Source organism: Hibiscus syriacus, unplaced genomic scaffold (assembly GCF_006381635.1).
Source record: "Hibiscus syriacus cultivar Baekdansim isolate YM2019G1 unplaced genomic scaffold, ASM638163v2 tig00110546_pilon, whole genome shotgun sequence".
NCBI classification, from domain to species: Eukaryota; Viridiplantae; Streptophyta; class Magnoliopsida; order Malvales; family Malvaceae; genus Hibiscus; species Hibiscus syriacus.
Window position 1 is genome coordinate 389,661 of NW_024062773.1, and position 18,023 is coordinate 407,683.

The 18,023-nt window shown below is 33.2% G+C and overlaps 2 protein-coding genes, 1 non-coding gene and 1 pseudogene across 4 annotated transcripts; 3 read left to right on the forward strand and 1 right to left on the reverse strand.

The window, feature by feature from the left end:
• Nucleotides 1-674: 674 nt before the first annotated feature.
• Nucleotides 675-3,659, forward strand: LOC120130385 (probable sugar phosphate/phosphate translocator At3g11320). Its single transcript, XM_039147629.1, has 4 exons — nt 675-1,525; nt 2,452-2,555; nt 2,636-2,864; nt 3,103-3,659. The coding sequence occupies exons 1-4, from the start codon at nt 1,085-1,087 to the stop codon at nt 3,247-3,249; spliced, it is 921 nt and encodes a 306-aa protein (XP_039003560.1). The 5' UTR covers nt 675-1,084; the 3' UTR covers nt 3,250-3,659.
• A 1,202-nt stretch (nt 3,660-4,861) lies between these two features.
• Nucleotides 4,862-17,184, forward strand: LOC120130383 (anthranilate synthase alpha subunit 1, chloroplastic-like). Of its 2 annotated transcripts, XM_039147627.1 has the most exons (12): nt 4,862-4,866; nt 13,248-13,456; nt 13,897-14,081; nt 14,179-14,368; nt 14,993-15,144; nt 15,286-15,401; nt 15,503-15,749; nt 15,829-15,885; nt 15,990-16,142; nt 16,229-16,309; nt 16,639-16,725; nt 16,823-17,146. In XM_039147627.1, the coding sequence occupies exons 2-12, from the start codon at nt 13,264-13,266 to the stop codon at nt 17,144-17,146; spliced, it is 1,785 nt and encodes a 594-aa protein (XP_039003558.1). In that variant the 5' UTR covers nt 4,862-4,866; nt 13,248-13,263. The 2 variants fall into 2 exon arrangements, with proteins under 2 accessions (XP_039003558.1, XP_039003559.1); XM_039147628.1 differs by lacking the exons at nt 4,862-4,866; nt 13,248-13,456 and having other exon boundaries at nt 14,017-14,081; nt 14,190-14,368; nt 16,823-17,184.
• LOC120130354 lies at nt 9,078-11,398 on the forward strand (annotated as a pseudogene).
• On the reverse strand, nt 11,651-11,723 carry TRNAR-CCU. Its single transcript has one exon. It is a non-coding gene; the product is annotated as a tRNA-Arg (tRNA).
• Nucleotides 17,185-18,023: the final 839 nt, after the last annotated feature.

An 18,023-nucleotide genomic window follows, 5' to 3' on the forward strand; every position in this document is an offset into this window, starting at 1 on the left:
TACTTCAGAATGATTAAGCGCGGAATGATTCAAATGCTGAATGATTCAGAGGCTCTGAATGGTTTGACTCTGAATGTGACATGTTGTTTGATAACTGACTCTGAATGATTCAGAATGTACTTATGTGTTAATCATTCAACATTGTTTCATGAAAACAAACATTCTCTAAATCTCTAGGGGGCAGTGGCAATAATTATGGACCAGACCCATTATTGGGACTTCCCCTCGGCCTAGGCCTGACCCAAATATGGTTTGGGCCTTTCGGGCCGGGTCAGTTGGCAGGTGTAAAGCAACTCTCAAATTACAACAAAGACAAAAACTGGTGGCAGCTTAGGCTGGCAACGAGAGGTGCATTATGTCTTGTTATGCAACAACTTTGACTTACATTTGTCTTTTCTTTTTCTTTTTTAAATATCGTACCGACATTTTGTATATATTATATTATGAAAATAATAAATGAACAGAAGTCTAGACAATAATTTCAAGGGTTCTCCTAAGCAGAGTTTAGAAATTTAATATGATGATTAATTATCATTAAATGTGTTGAGATTTAGATTCATTAATTGATCGAATGGTAAGGATGTTCATGTTAAGAGATGCTGTTGAATATTGAAAGAAATATGCAGCAACAACTTCATTGGTTATGCAAGAGACGAGATTAAAAGAGAGCTCCTTAGACCAGTGAGAACTTTACCCAATAAATAAACACATGCGTTTACCTTGCCAGCTTTAAAAATCCTTCTTCTCTCTTCTTCTAGTTCTAGCCTCAGAGAAATTTGCAGAGCAGCCACATTCTTTTCCTTCTACTTTGGACTTCCTCAAAACAAGATTTTTCTCTTTTTTCCCAAGTCAGAATTCTGAATTTTCTTGTCTTTGGGATTCCTTGATCGTGTAATGAGAAACTTGAATCAGATCCATGGAATCATCCCAGAATAATCCTTTTCCCCCCACCAAAATAACCCATAATTCCCACAAGTCCACCCAGATCCATCTTCATACAATAGCAATTTCGTTCATTTATTCAAACCCAGCTCTTTCTTCCTCCAGATAAAGATACCCAGATCTTCAAACCCCAAAAAGAACCATGAAAAACACATCGAAATTGTTCACGATCGGGCTAGTAGCATCATGGTACTCGTCCAACATTGGTGTCTTGCTGTTGAACAAGTATTTACTAACCAATTATGGTTTCAAATACCCAATCTTCTTAACCATGTGTCACATGACAGCTTGTTCCTTGCTAAGCTACATCGCAATTGCTTGGATGAAGATGGTTCCAATGCAGACCATTCGATCCAGGGTTCAGTTTCTCAAGATCTCGGCTTTGAGTTTGGTTTTTTGTATATCAGTTGTGTTCGGCAATATTTCTCTGAGATTCCTGCCGGTTAGTTTTAATCAGGCCGTCGGGGCTACGACGCCTTTTTTTACTGCGATCTTCGCCTACTTGATGACACTGAAGAGGGAGGCTTGGCTTACTTATCTTACCCTTGTCCCTGTTGTTACCGGGGTTATCATTGCCAGTGGGGTATGCATTTTGTTTACTTTCTTTTGGTTAATGAAAATTTTAGCTGCTTTTAAGGAACTGCATTTTGTTTTGCTTCAGTTTGTTGAATTTTATGCCTGTTTGTTTATCTGCTAATTTTTTCAGTTCTATATTTTTATATTTTAGCCTTTTTTTAGGAAATTTGATTGGAATTTGGAAATTTATGTACTTTATTTCGTTCAAACTTGTGTTGATCTTCTAATTTTTGTTAAGCTATATTTTTTATTAGATAATGGAAATTTTAGAATTCAATCCTGTTAGTTGTTTTAATGGACAATAGAGAGGGAAATGGTGTGGGAATATGATGCCATTCCTCCTTGATATTATGGCCAATGTGATTATTTTGATGTGAGATGAGAGGTTTAAAGTATTTGTCTAGTTTTAAAGAAGTGGATTTTAAGTCTCATTTAGATTACATCGGCCTCCTGTAGCATAAAGAATCCATTAATAGCTAGGATTGCGGTATGTTGAAGTTCGAATTATGAATTGAAGTATTTGCTTTACGCTCTATTTAGTTTCTGAGGCAGGGACTGTGAGTCTTAACTTACATACCTTGCTCTTTGGAACTTACTGATTTTGCAGTTGTTTTTAGCTTAGTTTGGAGATTTTTCAATATAATGACCACAACTTGTGGATTATCAATGATTAAATCATTAACTTATTGTTTATGATTCATCAAACTTTATCTTTCCTCCTTATGCTTGCAGTTCTCATATTGTATGTTCTGGTTGTGGCATTTAGAAGCTATATTCTGGAATTTTGCTTCTTTATTCGATTGAGAGACCCTTGAATTTTTTTTCTTTCTCTTTATAACTTTTAAACTGTGTTCTGCATTATTCACAATATTATAGTTCATTTGCTTAATCCGACTTTGATTGTTAGTTTCCATTTTTCTTATTTGAGCATAGGGTGAACCTAGTTTCCATCTATTCGGTTTTATCATGTGCATTTCGGCTACAGCTGCAAGAGCTCTAAAGTCAGTTTTACAAGGAATTTTGCTTTCTTCTGAAGGGTGAGGAATGTTTTATATGCCTATGCTTCTGCTTGGTGGTTGATGGCATGATTTTCATATTCTTGTTAACTTTATTTTAGGGAGAAGCTGAATTCCATGAACCTCCTTCTCTACATGGCGCCAATAGCTGTTGTATTTTTACTTCCTGCAACGCTCATTATGGAAGAAAATGTGGTCGGTATTACACTTGCCCTTGCTAGAGATGACACCAAGATCATTTGGTATCTAATATTCAACTCAGCTCTAGCATATTTTGTGAATTTGACCAACTTTTTGGTCACGAAACACACCAGCGCCCTGACATTACAGGTATGATATCTGTGATCCTTGTTCAATCCTTCTCTTGTTCAATCCTTCTCTCCAACTCTCCCTCCCTCCCTATTTTAATGGCTTTTAGGAATTTGCTTCATTTATCGTGCATCTTCTTAAACCTTGTGGTATGAAGTTGATGTTGCATTAGTATACTTGATAAGAAAGAGCAAATAAGAAAATTCTTAGCACGGGATCTTAATTTTTTTTGAGTTACTGGGATGCTTTTGTCATTCAGGTTCTAGGAAACGCAAAAGGAGCAGTGGCTGTGGTGGTTTCAATTTTAATTTTTAGAAACCCAGTCTCCGTTACTGGAATGCTTGGTTATGCACTCACTGTCTTTGGGGTTATACTCTACAGCGAAGCCAAGAAACGAAGCAAATGACACATCCTAGATATGTAATATGTATGTGATCGTTGTATATTTTGTTTCCTTTATCGTGAGGACTGCAACAATGTTCGAAGAGAGGTACGTCCAGGGCTGTATTGTAGCATATGATGCCTTGGGTTCAATACTTTCTTTACCCTTGAAGCTTGGGAAACCACATTTTCTTTCGAACTGGCAACAGCTGCATGATTTAGTCAGAAATTAGAAACTCCAATAAGTGACTGATTCGTCTCTATCCCTCCCAGCTTGGGGCTGTAGAGGAATATTGTTTTTATGTTTTTTATTCCTTCAGGGCAAAAGAAAGAAGAGGTTGTAAAATTTGTATTACTACACCGTCGATCTGTTGTTACAATTTACAGTGTTGATTAATTAATGGAAAGGAATCTCATGAGTTTTACCATTTTTAGCATTATATTGTTTGAGCAAATTATACATAATATTCATTAGCACCGTTCCATCTATGATAGTAAACTTGATGTTGGTCTTTCTCCTCGGCACCTTAAAATCTTGGATGTCCTATACCAGATATGTACAGCTTTATATCCCACACCGTATACACAGTTATATAAGATTATATCACGCACCGATGTTTTATCATGTCGGATGAAAAGTTGAACAAGTACGTTTTAAAGAAATGAAAAAGATTGACATAAACTTGATGTTGGTCTTTCTCCTCGGCACCTTAAAAATCTTGGATGTCCTATACCAGATATGTACAGCTTTATATCCCACACCGTACACACAGTTATGTAAGATTATATCACGCACCGATTTTTATTATGTCGGATGAAAAGTTGAACAAGTACGTTTTAAAGAAATGAAAAAGATTGACATAGCTACACATATAATATCATTGCACTGCAACCTGCAAGGGTCATTTTACAACTTTGGGGAATGCATATCCCAATCCCACAGATAAATCAAATACCATAACATATACACAGATGAATGTGAAGTCATTAACATAAATCTGAGGATCCATGAACAGAACACACTGGCAAGCACAACTGCACAAGGAAGCAAATGCGTAAAGAGTGACTTGAATTCAAGCTTCTGGAACGGAGGCAGCCGCCCGCTTAATCGATGCGGACTTGATAAGATGATTGTAGCTTCCTTTCTCTTTGAAAAGCTGGGAGAAGTGATGCTTGCAATACAAATTACCCTCCGGTGCTGCATAATTTGATGGGCTTATAGGGCAGCCACCATGAGAGCACTTGAAACATGACTCGTGGTAAGTTGGCAAAAAAGATGATATTTATTACTGTCAAATTCTGTCATTATTTTTATGTACCCTGATTTTATTGATTTTAATTTTATATTTTTAAAATATCAATTTTTTTAAATAATACAAAGATGATGTTGTTAGTTCAATCGATTAATTAAAATCCGTCAATTGGGGTGAACTAGTTTCTAAAAATATTTGTAGAAATTTAAACAAAAATCAAAACTTTTAACCCTATTGATTTAGAGTAATTCAAGTTTAATAATACCTTAATTCTATATTATTAAAGATTCCTTACTTCACTAACTTAAATTAAACTTTTCAAGTACAAAAATTAACCTTAACAATATTGTTTTTTATGGCTTAGATAGAAATGGTGTTTCTTTTTTAAGGTGTTTGTGTTTGTTTATTCAACATTCGCTAATATGTTTGTTTAATATTTGTGAATATAGAAATGGTGTTTATTTTTTCAGGTGTTTGTGTTTGTTTATTCAACATTCGTGAATATGTTTGTTTAATATTTGTGAATATATTCGTTTAATATTCACAAACATATTCGTGAACCAATCGATCTCTGTGGTAAATGAATTGTTATTATTTCTTGAGGTCTCAGTACTTACCACGGACTAATAAAAAAATGTTTGCCAAAATAGTGAATTTACACCATTAGTTCTCAAGCTTCTTAGACTTTGCAATTTGAACTCCAAAATTTACAACGTATTCAATTTAGTCCCAAATATTTAAAGGGTAAACTACACAGGTGATCACTCAACTATGGTTAAAAATCATTTTGATCACCGATGTTTCAATTTAATCAATAAGACCACCCAATGATTTAAATGCTTTAATCAAGCCACTGGTCGTTAACTTTTAATGGTGGAGGTGATGTGACAGTTAAAATTTAACCAAGAGAATGATGTCTCGGTTAATTTTTTTGGTGTAATTACATATTTAGTCCTTGTTACTTACACAATATGTCATTTTAATCATAATTTTAATTAAATTCAATAAATTTAATCCTCTAATTAAATTATGACAAGTGTCAGTCTCTAATTGGACAATTAAGTTTATTTATAATTTATTTAATTCATTAAATTTTGTTTCCTCCAACCAAAGGGTAGGGGTGAGCAAAACTCGACTCGACTCGAAAAAAATTTCAAGTTCAAATCAAGTTGTAAAATACAATTCGAATAAGTCGAAAATTTAGTAATTCTTAGATTAATTTTTAAGTTTGAGTCGAGTCTCTCGACATTGTATGATATATGTAAATCATATATGAAAAAAATACGAAAAAATATATATATTGTATATGGTTATAAAATATCATTTAAATTGGAATCAAATAATGTAATAGTATTGTAAATATTTATAATTAATTTTAAATATAAACTTGAAAATTTGACTTGACTCGACTAAAAAAAAATTCAAGTCAACTCCGAGTTATAAAATAGGATTCGTCATCTCAATTTTTTTTTGACTCGACTCGATCGGACTAGAGGGTGACTACAAGAAATTTTTTTTTAAAAAAGTTGAGATTTGGGAGAATTGAACTTAGGGGCTTTAGTATGCTAAGCAAGTGAGTAACCATTAAGGCTAGGGCATTGAATAGTTTATGCTTTATAGCATAAACTATATATTGTATACAAATTTTTAAAATTTAATTTAAATTCATAACATCTTATACATCTGAATTTATATTCATATCTTAATTTTTAAAATATATATTTTACTTTCTATCTAACTTATTAAATATATTTTAATTTTATTTAAAAATATATTTTATTCTTATCTTAACTTTAAAAATATATTTTGTTATTAACTTATCTTCAAACAATATATTTTATTCTTTTATTAACTTAAGTTAATAATAAAATATTTATTTTTAAGTTAATAGAAGAATAAAAAATATATTTGAAGTTAAAATAATAATAAAATATATTTGTTAAGTTAATAAAAGAATAATATATATATATATATATATATGAAGTTAAGATATAAAAAATATATTTTTTAAGTTAATACAAAATAAAATATACTTTTAAAGTTAAGATAAAAAATAAAATATTTTTTTTGAATTAATCATTAGTATCCGATCTATTGACCGACTGATCAGGTACTGCAGAGGCGAGGGCGACCCTCCCAACCCATTTTGCTCCATTCGCAAACGCCAGGATTTGAACCACTGACATTGCTTAAGGGACCTAGTGTCTCATCCCACTAGATCAACTTGTTGTTAATAATAAAATATATTTTAAAATTAAAATAAAATATATTTAATAAGTTAGATAGAAAATAGAATATATATTTTTAAACTTAGGATATGGATTTAAATTAAGATATATAAAATGTTATAAATTTAAATTAAATTTTAAAAATCTATATACAAGACATATACTATCTGTTGTGAACTATAAATCATTCAATACCCTAGCTTTAGTGGTTGCTCACTTGCTTAGCAGCCTAAGAACCTTGTTTCAATATCCCCAAATATCAACTTCTTTAATTTGTTTTCTTGTAGGGTGACACGTGTCATCCTCTAGTTAGAGGAAACAAAATTTAATGAATTAAATAAATTATAAATAAATTTAACCGTTCAATTAGAGACTGACAATTGTCACAATTTAATTAGAGAATTAAATTTATTGAATTTAATTAAAATTATGATCAATTTGACATCTTGGGTAAGTAACAAGGACCAAATATGTAATTACACCAGAAAATTAATTGAGACATCATTCTCTCGGTTAAATTTTAACTGTCACGTCACCTCCACCTTTAAAAGTTAACGGTCAGTAATTTTATTGAAGCATTTAAATAATTAGGTGGTCTAATTAATTAAAATTGAAACATCGGTGGTCAAAATAATTTTGACCATAGTTGAGTGGATACCCGTGTGGTTTACTCATATTTAAATATAACAAAGTAAAAGTAAAAAAATCAACTAAACAAGCCACTAAATGAGTTGATAAATCAACTTATATACGAGTCAACTAACAAGTTTTCAAACGAATTTATTCGTGAACATAAATGAATCCGACTAGCGTTTTAAAAATATAAAAAACTACAATTTGAAATCCCCCACTGTTTTAGTCCTGTCTCCTATAGACACTATTTGAGGCATACGCTTCTAGGAAACTTTATCGGAATCAATGCTGGATAAAATTATTTGATAAAATCATATACCATATGTAACTGATAATTTTATTAAACTAATAATCAATTGTGATATGGTGGACTGTTTTATTTAGGGACGAATACAAAATTTTTATATTAAGAGATAATTTATAAAATTTTAGGTAAACAAATTTATAAAATTTTAAGAGATAAAAATAAATTATCAATAAAAAAATAAAAAAATTTGATTGATTGAAAGAATTTCAAACAGATATTACTCATTATAATCACTACAGACTAGTTAAATATATATATATATATAACGATTGAACAATGTCGATGTTTAAATTTATATTGTATTTTGAGAAAAAAATTATATATATATATATATATAGTGAATACATACTTATACCAAACATTCGTATTTTAATTCGAATAAATTATCTAAATAACTTAAAATAATGACAACCTAGGCCTACTAAACTTGTATTTTATCCTTAAATCTACAAGAAAAATGTAATTAGCACCAAGTAATCAACAAGAAATTAGTGAGAGAAAGAAAAAGTGGGGTTTGAAGGAGAAAAAGATGAGAGATTTGAAAAATCAATTTATAGACGACTTGAGCTGTTATTATTCCAAACTGCAAAAACATCCATCTAATAAATCCCTTAAAAGTTTCAAAACTTCTGGCCGGAGCTCTGATTTTTATCCCATAGCATACATATATATCAATCTGAAAGCCATTGCTCAACTAATATCTGTTCTTATTTATCAACATCAATGCATACATATTTATACACTGACCATTACCTACTACCATAGTTGGCTCTATCTTCTTTATTTCCATGCATATATATATATGGATGGCTGCTGGTATAAAGTCTTCAAATTCATTCATCTGCCTGCAATTACAAGTGTATTATTTCACTACAATTATAAAAACAAAGAATTGCTAGAGAAGCAAAGAAGGTGACTAACTTGACATAAGATTTGACCTTCAAAATGAAAAAAAATGAAGATTATATATGAAAATACCTAATTCTAAGTAAAAAAAAAATGGAATTGTAATAAACTATATGCTGTATTACGGACTTACTCAACTGATGGTATGTTGTTTTCATAATATATTTTTTTAATATTAAGACGAAAGATACAGGAGCAAGAGAGTATCCAAAAGCTACACGAAACACGCAATGATTTGTGATTAAGGAATAATAGTTTGAAAACCAGATATAATATATAACAGTGGAGAGATAGAGAAAGACGTACGGATGGAACAGTAATCTTTACTCACATTATGTATCGGTCAGATGAAAAATTGGTAATTTACTGGTGATACGTGCATGAGTTACCTATCATATTCCTTTATATATGAAGTTATAAAACTATAAAGTATGTCAGAGATCGAGTTCTTCTAAATATAGCCTCGAAAAAATCAAACTTGGAAGAGACGGACAAAGTTTAGAGACAAAGAGAGCAAAGATGATTTTGCCTTGGGTTCAGATGTTTCTCCGTGTCTTTTCTATTTCCAGCAGTGGTTGAGTCTGAGATTCGGCATTACAATTTCACTGTCAGTATATATCAGAAGAGAAATTCTTGCTTCTGCTAGAAAAATTAACAGATTATGAACATTTATGTTCATTATGTCGGCAACTGCATATGTATCAGGTTGTCTTGAAAAACACTACAAGGCTATGCTCCACTAAGCCTATTGTGACCGTGAACGGGAAGTTTCCGGGGCCAACGCTTTATGCAAGAGAGGATGATAATGTACTAGTAAACGTTGTCAATCATGTTAACTACAATGTTTCAATCCACTGGTAAACAAGTTTATCGGATAGCTTTACTGCAATTTACAACCCCGCAGCCTGGTGTGGTGAGTATGGTGACACTTTTTTCTAGATATTGCAGGCATGGGGTGCGGCAGCTTCGAACAGGGTGGTATGACGGACCGGCATACATCACACAGTGTCCGATTCAACCGGAACAGAACTACCTCTACAACTTCACCTTTACAGGTCAGAGAGGGACACTACTTTGGCATGCACATATTTCCTGGCTGCGCTCAACCATGCATGGTGCCATTGTTATATTGCCAAAGAAAGGTGTCCATTTCCCATTTCCTAAGCCTGATAAGCAAAAAATAATCATATTAGGTGAGCTTCACTTTGCTTGGAATGCGTAAATCTATATATTTAATGAGGCTAATACGTTAACGGAGAGGAATTTGTTCTTTGAATTCTAGGGGAATGGTAGAAAGAAGACACAGAAGCTGTGGTCAACCAGGCAATCCAAACTGGTTTGGCTCCAAATTTATCATGTGCACACACCATTAATGGTTACTCGGGGCCGGTTTCAAACTGTTCTTCTGAAGGTACTAGAATGCATTATATAAACCTACTGATCTATATATCCATATTGTAGGGCAGATCTCTAAAGATACGAAAGATCTCCTTCCGAGCCGTTCATATAAGTTTCATCGAATATGCTTTTCCATAGAATTCTATTACTTTTGTGGATGCAGGCGCTTATACTTTACATGTCGAAAATAGCAAGACCTATTTGCTGCGGGTTATCAATGCAGCTCTGAATGATGAACTCTTCTTCAAAATTGCCGGACATGATCTTACTGTTGTTGAAGTCGATGCAGCTTATGTTAAACCCTTTAAAACCGACACACTATTTCTAGGTCCGGGACAAACCACAACAGCCATTCTTACAACCGATCGGGGAATAGGAAAGTATTTTAGTCGCCATTTCTCCGTTAATGGACACCGTCGTTGCGGTCGACACATTCACTGGAACCGGATACTTACGCTACAACCACACACATCCCCTCATTCCAACCACCATGACCCATACACCACCTGTAAATGCAACATCATTGACATTCAATTTTTCTGAATCTCTTCGAAGCCTGAACTCGAAAGAATATCCTGCCAAAGTCCCTTTAACCATCGATCATTCACTACTTTTCAACATCGGGGTTGGGATTAACCCTTGTGCTACATGTTCCAATGGTTCCAAGGCTGTTGCAGCTATTAGCAATGTCACATTCGGCATGCCAACCGTTGCTATCCTCGAATCACATTACTATGGCATAAACGGGGTCTTCACAGATGATTTCCGGGAAAACCATTAATGCCTTTCGATTATACCGGTACTCAGCCGTCGAATCTACAGACGATGAATGGCACCAGGGTATACAGATTGGCCTATAATTCAACAGTTGAGCTAGTGATTCAAGGAAACTCTATATTAGCCCCTGAGAGCCATCCAACCCATCTGCATGGATTCAACTTCTTTGTAGTTGGGAGAGGGTTAGGAAATTATAATCCGGAGAAAGATCCAGAGAAATTCAATCTGGTTGACCCTGTTGAAAGGAACACAATAAGTGTACCAACTGCAGGGTGGACTGCAATCAGATTCAGAGCAGATAATCCAGGTACCCTTGAAACCATAGAAATTATTAATGCTTGTTAGAATATTGTTACCAAAAAACAGAACATGTTGGAACATTATGATTTGGTGGTGTTTTTATATAGGGGTCTGGTTTTTCCGTTGCCATTTGGAAGTTCACACCACATGGGGGCTTAAGATGGCGTTCCTGGTCGAGAATGGCAATGGCCCGAACGAGTCACTTCCACCGCCGCCAAGTGACCTTCCACGGTGCTAGAGCTGAGACGAACTTACCCGAAGGCTTTGAGAATCAAAGTTTCCAATAAAAATGTCAAATTTTGTGGTCGAAAAACAAGGAGGAGGAGATTTCAGAAAGCTTTTGAACAGAACAACACAATCAAAGGATTGTTGTTCTCTGTTAATAAAACATTTAAGCATTTTTTAAATATCATTTCAATCAAAGGAATGTTGTTTTCTCATACTAAACATTCAAGTTTTTTTTTATGTAATTTGAATCCAAGTAATAATGGGAAATGTTTGAATTATTTTTATATAAAAAATGAAGAATCGAATAGGGTTTTGCATATGTATAATGCTTATTTCAAACTATATCAAGAGCAAATTTGGGACAAAAATGCAAAATACTAACATAATAAAAACTCACGCGCCAGATTGGGGTCGAACCTATGACTTTCTGCTTAGGAGTCAGACGCTCTATCCACTGAGCTACAGGCGCTGCTGACGTAGATTTTATTTTCATAATTAATAAAAATATAAAATGTTTCTAAATAGGCTTAATACACTTTTAGATGATTAAACTATACTTCTAATTGACTATTGGTGCCTAAAGAATTTTTCGTTAAAATTAGGTGTCTAATATTTTTTTCGTTATACTTTTATGTGTCCACTGTTAAAAGAAATTATTAAGTGATACATGTCTCGTTTATATTTTTTTAAATATTTTTTAATAATACTTTATTTATTAAAAAATCAAAAAGTATTTAAATGTGGCATGTTTCAGTTAACATTTTTTAACGATACCCACCTAAAAACATAACGGATAAAATATTAGACGCCTATTTTTAACCCAAAAAAAATAGGTGCCAAAAATCAACTTGAAATATAGTTTAGAAATTTATTTTTGTATTAAGTCTTCTAAATATATTTAGAGCAATATATAATGTAAACTATATGTATGACCAGTCAACTATTTCCTCTTTTAACTTTGACCATTCAACTGATTCAAAACTAGACCATCTGAGTGGTAAAAGAGAGTATTATTAATATCTATTATAGGAATAATCATCTTAACTCAATTTATTTTATTTATAATGTCAAGATTCAACGTTCGACCTTATTTTTATATAAAAAATACTAAATTAACTTATCATTAATTATTACCTATAGCTAGAAAACAAAGCAAACAAATACGTTGGAAGGGAATTTGTAGAAAGGGTTATTTCCAATTCATTCAGCAGAAACATAAAATAAAATCAGCAAAACGTTTAAAAAAATACAGAGGAAAAGGTTATCTTATTCCATGACAACCCAGCATGTCTCTATTATATTTTACTAAAATAGTTATTTAATTATACACAACAATTCGAACTTGAAATATTACTTAATCGATATCAAGTTGTTTAAATCCGATTGTAATACGAGATTATAATCAACAAATTAATAATTTAAAATTTAATTAGATCAAAATTAAATTAATAATATCAGTTGAAAATTATAAAAAAGATAAAACAAAAATCTGTATCCTCCCTTAAATCCGATCGGTTAAAGAAATCTTTTAACTTTTCTGTTTTATATATTATTAGTGTATAAAATTATATTCTAAAATTTAATCAGATTGAAAATATATTAACATCTGATTAAAACTTATTTTATTTTATAATTAATAATTAATTATTAGTAAATATAGATTATACATCCCGTAGACAAATTTTAAATTTTAATATAATAAAAAAATTTAAAAATTAAATCCATCAACAATATAATGAATAAAAATCTAAAAAAAGTAATACCCTTCTCATTCACGTATATTATATACGAATGATTTTGTTTTATTTTAATTTTTTAGTTTTGTATTTTGTTTTTTTTTCTTTGGTTTTTCTGTTAATTTGTTGGACTTGCCTTACATAGAGGGGCACAGTGTTATAAATAGTGAAATGCGTGAGAAACGCTGTATCTATCCAACCCAATTTTGTAGTCTCATTTCTACCATTTACGGGGAAAAAGTTCTGAACTTTGCGAGAGCCAATCCAACCTTCATGGCAGTTACCTCGATGAAGTCCCCATTAACAATGTCAATGCAAAGTTCCCGGGGATTCCCCCACCGCCTATTTCCTTCAACTACTCGGTTTTCTCGAATTCCGGCCACCCGCATTTCCCCAGCTCCAACCTCCTTCCGTACTGTACTTAAGTGCAGGAGCTCTCTTACAAGCACTACAAGCACTACACTCGGTAATTTTTAATAATAATATTTTTTGTCTTATTGGGCCTCTGATAAAATTCTGGACACTTATATAATTTTGAATTTTTTTTAATTATTGTATAAAAGAAATTAAACATTAAACTAATGCCAAATTAAAATGAATCTAATTTATTTTTAATTTTTAATCTTCTTTTAATACTAATGTTTTTTATTGTTGGGGCTTTAGTTTGAATTGTTACGAAATGATTTATCATCCGTTTGTGTACTGAGAAAATGCGGGAAAGATGGATTTAAATTCACGGAGAATATATATTTTTTAAACTCTTTTAATCAAATAAGGAACAGGTTAAGGATTAGAGTTAAGTAGGAACACTATATTTCTTGTGGGATTTGCTTTTTATTGATATGATAATATTTTAGATTCTGCTCAAACTGCAAATTGACCCCTTTTTGTGGTTTTGTTTTTCAGTTACTGATGAAAGTAAGTTTGTGGAGGCGGCCAAAAAAGGGAATTTAGTACCCCTTTATCGATGCATTTTCTCTGATCAGCTGACTCCGGTGCTTGCATACCGCTGTTTGGTTAAAGAAGATGATAGAGAGGCTCCAAGTTTTCTCTTTGAGTCGGTCGAACCTGGTTCTCAGGCTTCTAGTGTTGTAAGAATATTTACATATGCCTGTTTTTGTTTTGATAATCTGCAGGGTTACATTTAGTTTTATGATTTTGTTCTTTATTGGATTTTGATTGTATTAGGGTCGTTATAGCGTTATTGGAGCTCAACCGACGATGGAAATTGTAGCAAAGGAAAACAAGGTTATGATTATGGATCATGAGGCAGGGTGTTTGACGGAGGAGAACGTTGAAGATCCTATGTGTATTCCTAAGAGAATTTCAGAGACTTGGGAACCCCAACTTATTGACGATCTTCCTGATGCATTTTGTGGTGAGAATGATTGCTCTTCAGTATGTTGAATTGTCATAAATATCTATTTGATGTGTCTTACAACCACTGACAAGATGTGGATGATCTTGCAATTCCCATCTTGATTGGTTACTTTTATTTGCAGTCCTCAAATTGAGGAAAAACAATCGATAATTAGTTGGTTGTCGGCTTGTTCATAAGTTAACGGCTTATTTAGGGTTTAATGACACATGAAAGCTGAGACATTGTTATGAGAAAAAGGGGATAATGCAATAAATTCAGGTTTTGGAGTTATTCCTGCTACTGCTCATATTCGGACTGCTGAATGTGCTCATATTTAGTTGGGAAAGAAGAGATTAAAGTTCAATTCATAGGACCGAAAAACAAGATCAAAAAAATAATATTCTTAGTACCGAAAAAAATTGGTCATTCAACTGTAAGATTTAAGTACATATAGCTGTCTCAACCAGCAACTTATCTAGTGTCTTAACCTGTTACGTGCGGTATTTTGTAGATTTTCCAGTTGCAAGTACTTGGTTTTCATAACAGAGTAGGAAAAGTCTGATGTAATTTTATTGTGGATTCAAATGGTTTCCTTATAAAATCTTTACACTCACATTTTGTTCTAATTCTCGTGATGTGTAGGTGGATGGGTTGGTTATTTCTCCTATGATACAGTTCGCTATGTCGAGAAGAAAAAGCTTCCATTCTCGAAGGCACCACATGATGACAGAAATCTCCCAGATATGCATCTAGGACTCTACAACGATGTCATTGTGTTTGATCAGGTGGAAAAGGTATTCCTTTTACTCCAGCTGCAATTCACTTTGTTTTGCAAGCAGTACTAAGTTCAGGGTTTTGGTTCCAAATATCAATCAAGTCTGATGGAAAAGACAGTGATATGGAGTAATATTCATTGTTCCTTTTATTTTTTTCAGAAAGCATATGTAATTCATTGGGTGAGGTTAGATCAACACTCCTCTGTTGAAAAAGCTTACGCTGAAGGAATCGACCACCTAGAGAAGTTGGTGGCTAGAGTACATAATGTTGAGCTGTGAGCAACTGTTATACTGCAATATCGGTTTTCATTAAGTTCAGATGTCTTTTAGTTTCGCTGACATATCAGTTTCCCTTTTTTCTTGATTTTATTCTCAGTCCAAAGCTACCTACAGGCGCTGTAGATTTACAAACCCGTCATTTTGGCCCTGCTTTAAAGAATTCGAATATGGCAAGCGAAGAGTTTAAGAAAGCTGTGCTAAAGGCAAAAGAGCATATTCTGGCTGGGGATATTTTCCAGATTGTATTAAGTCAGCGTTTTGAGCGGCGGACATTTGCTGACCCCTTTGAAATTTATAGAGCTCTGCGAGTTGTGAATCCCAGTCCATATATGGCCTACTTGCAAGTTAGTTTGTTCTTTAATTACTTATTTAGTTGTGAATCCGTGGATCATTAGTCATTTTATGATTTCATATCCCTTTCAGGCTAGAGGAGGTATTCTAGTTGCCTCAAGTCCCGAAATTCTTACCAGGGTAAAGAAGGTAAAGTATTTTACTTTTTTCTTACTGCCCTGATTTTAAATCCTAGAGAACTACACTGAGCTATTTTGGGATCTAAATTTCTTTATTGTGATTGGCATGAACAGAATAAGATTGTGAATAGACCACTGGCAGGAACAGCAAGGAGAGGAAAGACGCCAGCTGAAGATGAGATGACGGAAAAACTATTGCTAAGTAATGAAAAGGAATGTGCAGAACACATCATGCTTGTCGATTTGGGACGCAATGACGTCGGAAAGGTTTTTCCCTCAGCAATTTCAATTATGCATATCTTACATCGAAAGGTGTGTGACCGGTTGTTTTCTAATGCATGTTTTTGGTTTAGGTCTCCAAATACGGTTCTGTAAAGGTGGAGAAGCTGATGAATATTGAACGATATTCACATGTGATGCACATAAGCTCTACGGTATGAAACTATTCTTTTCTCATCTGAACATAAGATCTGAAGTGTCCCTATGCATAACCAGGTGAAACAGTATTAAACTCTTTAAATCATTTATGGTAGCTGGAAATTGTCCCTTGGCTTAAACTTGTTTATGTGATGTTAATCGAGTGATCTATTAGAATTTAGTTGGTTTATTTGGAGTATTCTTTTAGGATTTAGGCACGAGACAGACAGATTTTGTCAAAGTGATGTACTGATTCAAACAGCTTTAGAGTATTGCGTTCTGATTAGTTTGCTTCATTAAATACCACAGTCCAAGAAATTTGTTTTGAACATTCTAAATTATGTAGGTTACCGGTGAGTTGCAGGATCATCTCACTAGTTGGGATGCCCTCCGTGCTGCACTTCCCGTTGGAACAGTTAGTGGAGCACCAAAGGTTCTGTACTTGCTATTTACACGCTTTATACAAATCCTCTGTTTCAACTGATGATTGAATGCTTTCAAGTTACTGATGAAATTGAGTATTGGTTTAGGTGAAGGCTATGGAGCTTATTGATGAGTTAGAGGTGTCGAGACGAGGCCCTTACAGCGGAGGATTTGGGGGCATTTCCTTCACTGGAGATATGGATATCGCCTTGGCTCTCAGGACTATGGTGTTCACAACGGTACCCCGCTTTGACACGATGTACTCATACAAAGGTCCTGACAGACGCCAAGAATGGGTAGCATATCTTCAAGCTGGTGCCGGTGTAGTCGCGGACAGTGACCCTGAAGCTGAGCACCTGGAATGTCAGAACAAAGCTGCAGGCCTTGCTCGTTCCATTGACCTGGCGGAGTCTGCATTCGTAAATAAATGATATGCTAGCTTTTATCAACCACAGCTGCCGGAGCTTTTCATAATGTAAAATATTAAGCCTTTCTCTTATCGATCATGTAATAAAGTCCGTCTTTCAGACAAACTAGACCTTCTTGTTCCATAACCAGTTAATTATCAATGGCAGACTACAAATAATTAGATTCAGAAAAACCTAAACTTTATTTAACTCTCTTTTTATTTATATACATGAAGTTCTTATATATACATTAATTCTCTATTGACCCAACAAAAGTAAAACTACCACCACAAGAAGTTGCTTTTATTTTCCATTAGAAGCATTTGATTTTCATTTAATTATGATGTGAATGCGAATAGTTAGTGGACATTCCATTTTGTAATTATAATTATAGTGTTAAAATATTATAAACTAAAATGTGGAAATTATGAAAAGTGAAAAAGGGAAATGGAGGAGAGAAGTGGACTTCCTATTCAGGGTGAAAATCAAAGGCAACCAATGACATCCGTTCAACCTCCCACCATTATTTTCCTTTTAATTATTATTTATTTACTTTAAAATTAAAAACTGTTCACATATATTTAATTATATATAGATATCTAAGGCTAATTATAAAAAAAAAAAATCAGTATTAGTGTCGAATATTGGATGAAATGCAGTTCCTCTCTTTTCTGCATCTTTATGATTGCTTCTTTACGTGGAAAAGAAAAACTTTTTCCACAGTTGAAGGAAGATGGGGAGAGGCATCATCACTATCACCTTCCACACACGTATCTTCCACTACTAAACCATCTCTCCACTTCAAATCTTGTTCATTATTCTTTTTATTCATTCGTTTTTAATACATTAAATACAACTTTTTCTTTAATTACAATATTTTAATCCAAGATTATATATTTTT

What these genes read in the sequence shown, in the direction of transcription:
- LOC120130385 (XM_039147629.1), top strand. Translation starts at nt 1,085, where the DNA reads ATGAAAAACACATCGAAATTGTTCACGATCGGGCTAGTAGCATCATGG. An exon ending in ATTTTGCTTTCTTCTGAAGG is followed by an intron (nt 2,556 to 2,635) that starts GTGAGGAATGTT and finishes ACTTTATTTTAG; the next exon opens with GGAGAAGCTGAATTCCATGA. An exon ending in CCAGCGCCCTGACATTACAG is followed by an intron (nt 2,865 to 3,102) that starts GTATGATATCTG and finishes TTTGTCATTCAG; the next exon opens with GTTCTAGGAAACGCAAAAGG.
- LOC120130383 (XM_039147627.1), top strand. Translation starts at nt 13,264, where the DNA reads ATGGCAGTTACCTCGATGAAGTCCCCATTAACAATGTCAATGCAAAGT. An exon ending in CATATATGGCCTACTTGCAA is followed by an intron (nt 15,750 to 15,828) that starts GTTAGTTTGTTC and finishes TATCCCTTTCAG; the next exon opens with GCTAGAGGAGGTATTCTAGT. An exon ending in TGATGCACATAAGCTCTACG is followed by an intron (nt 16,310 to 16,638) that starts GTATGAAACTAT and finishes TAAATTATGTAG; the next exon opens with GTTACCGGTGAGTTGCAGGA.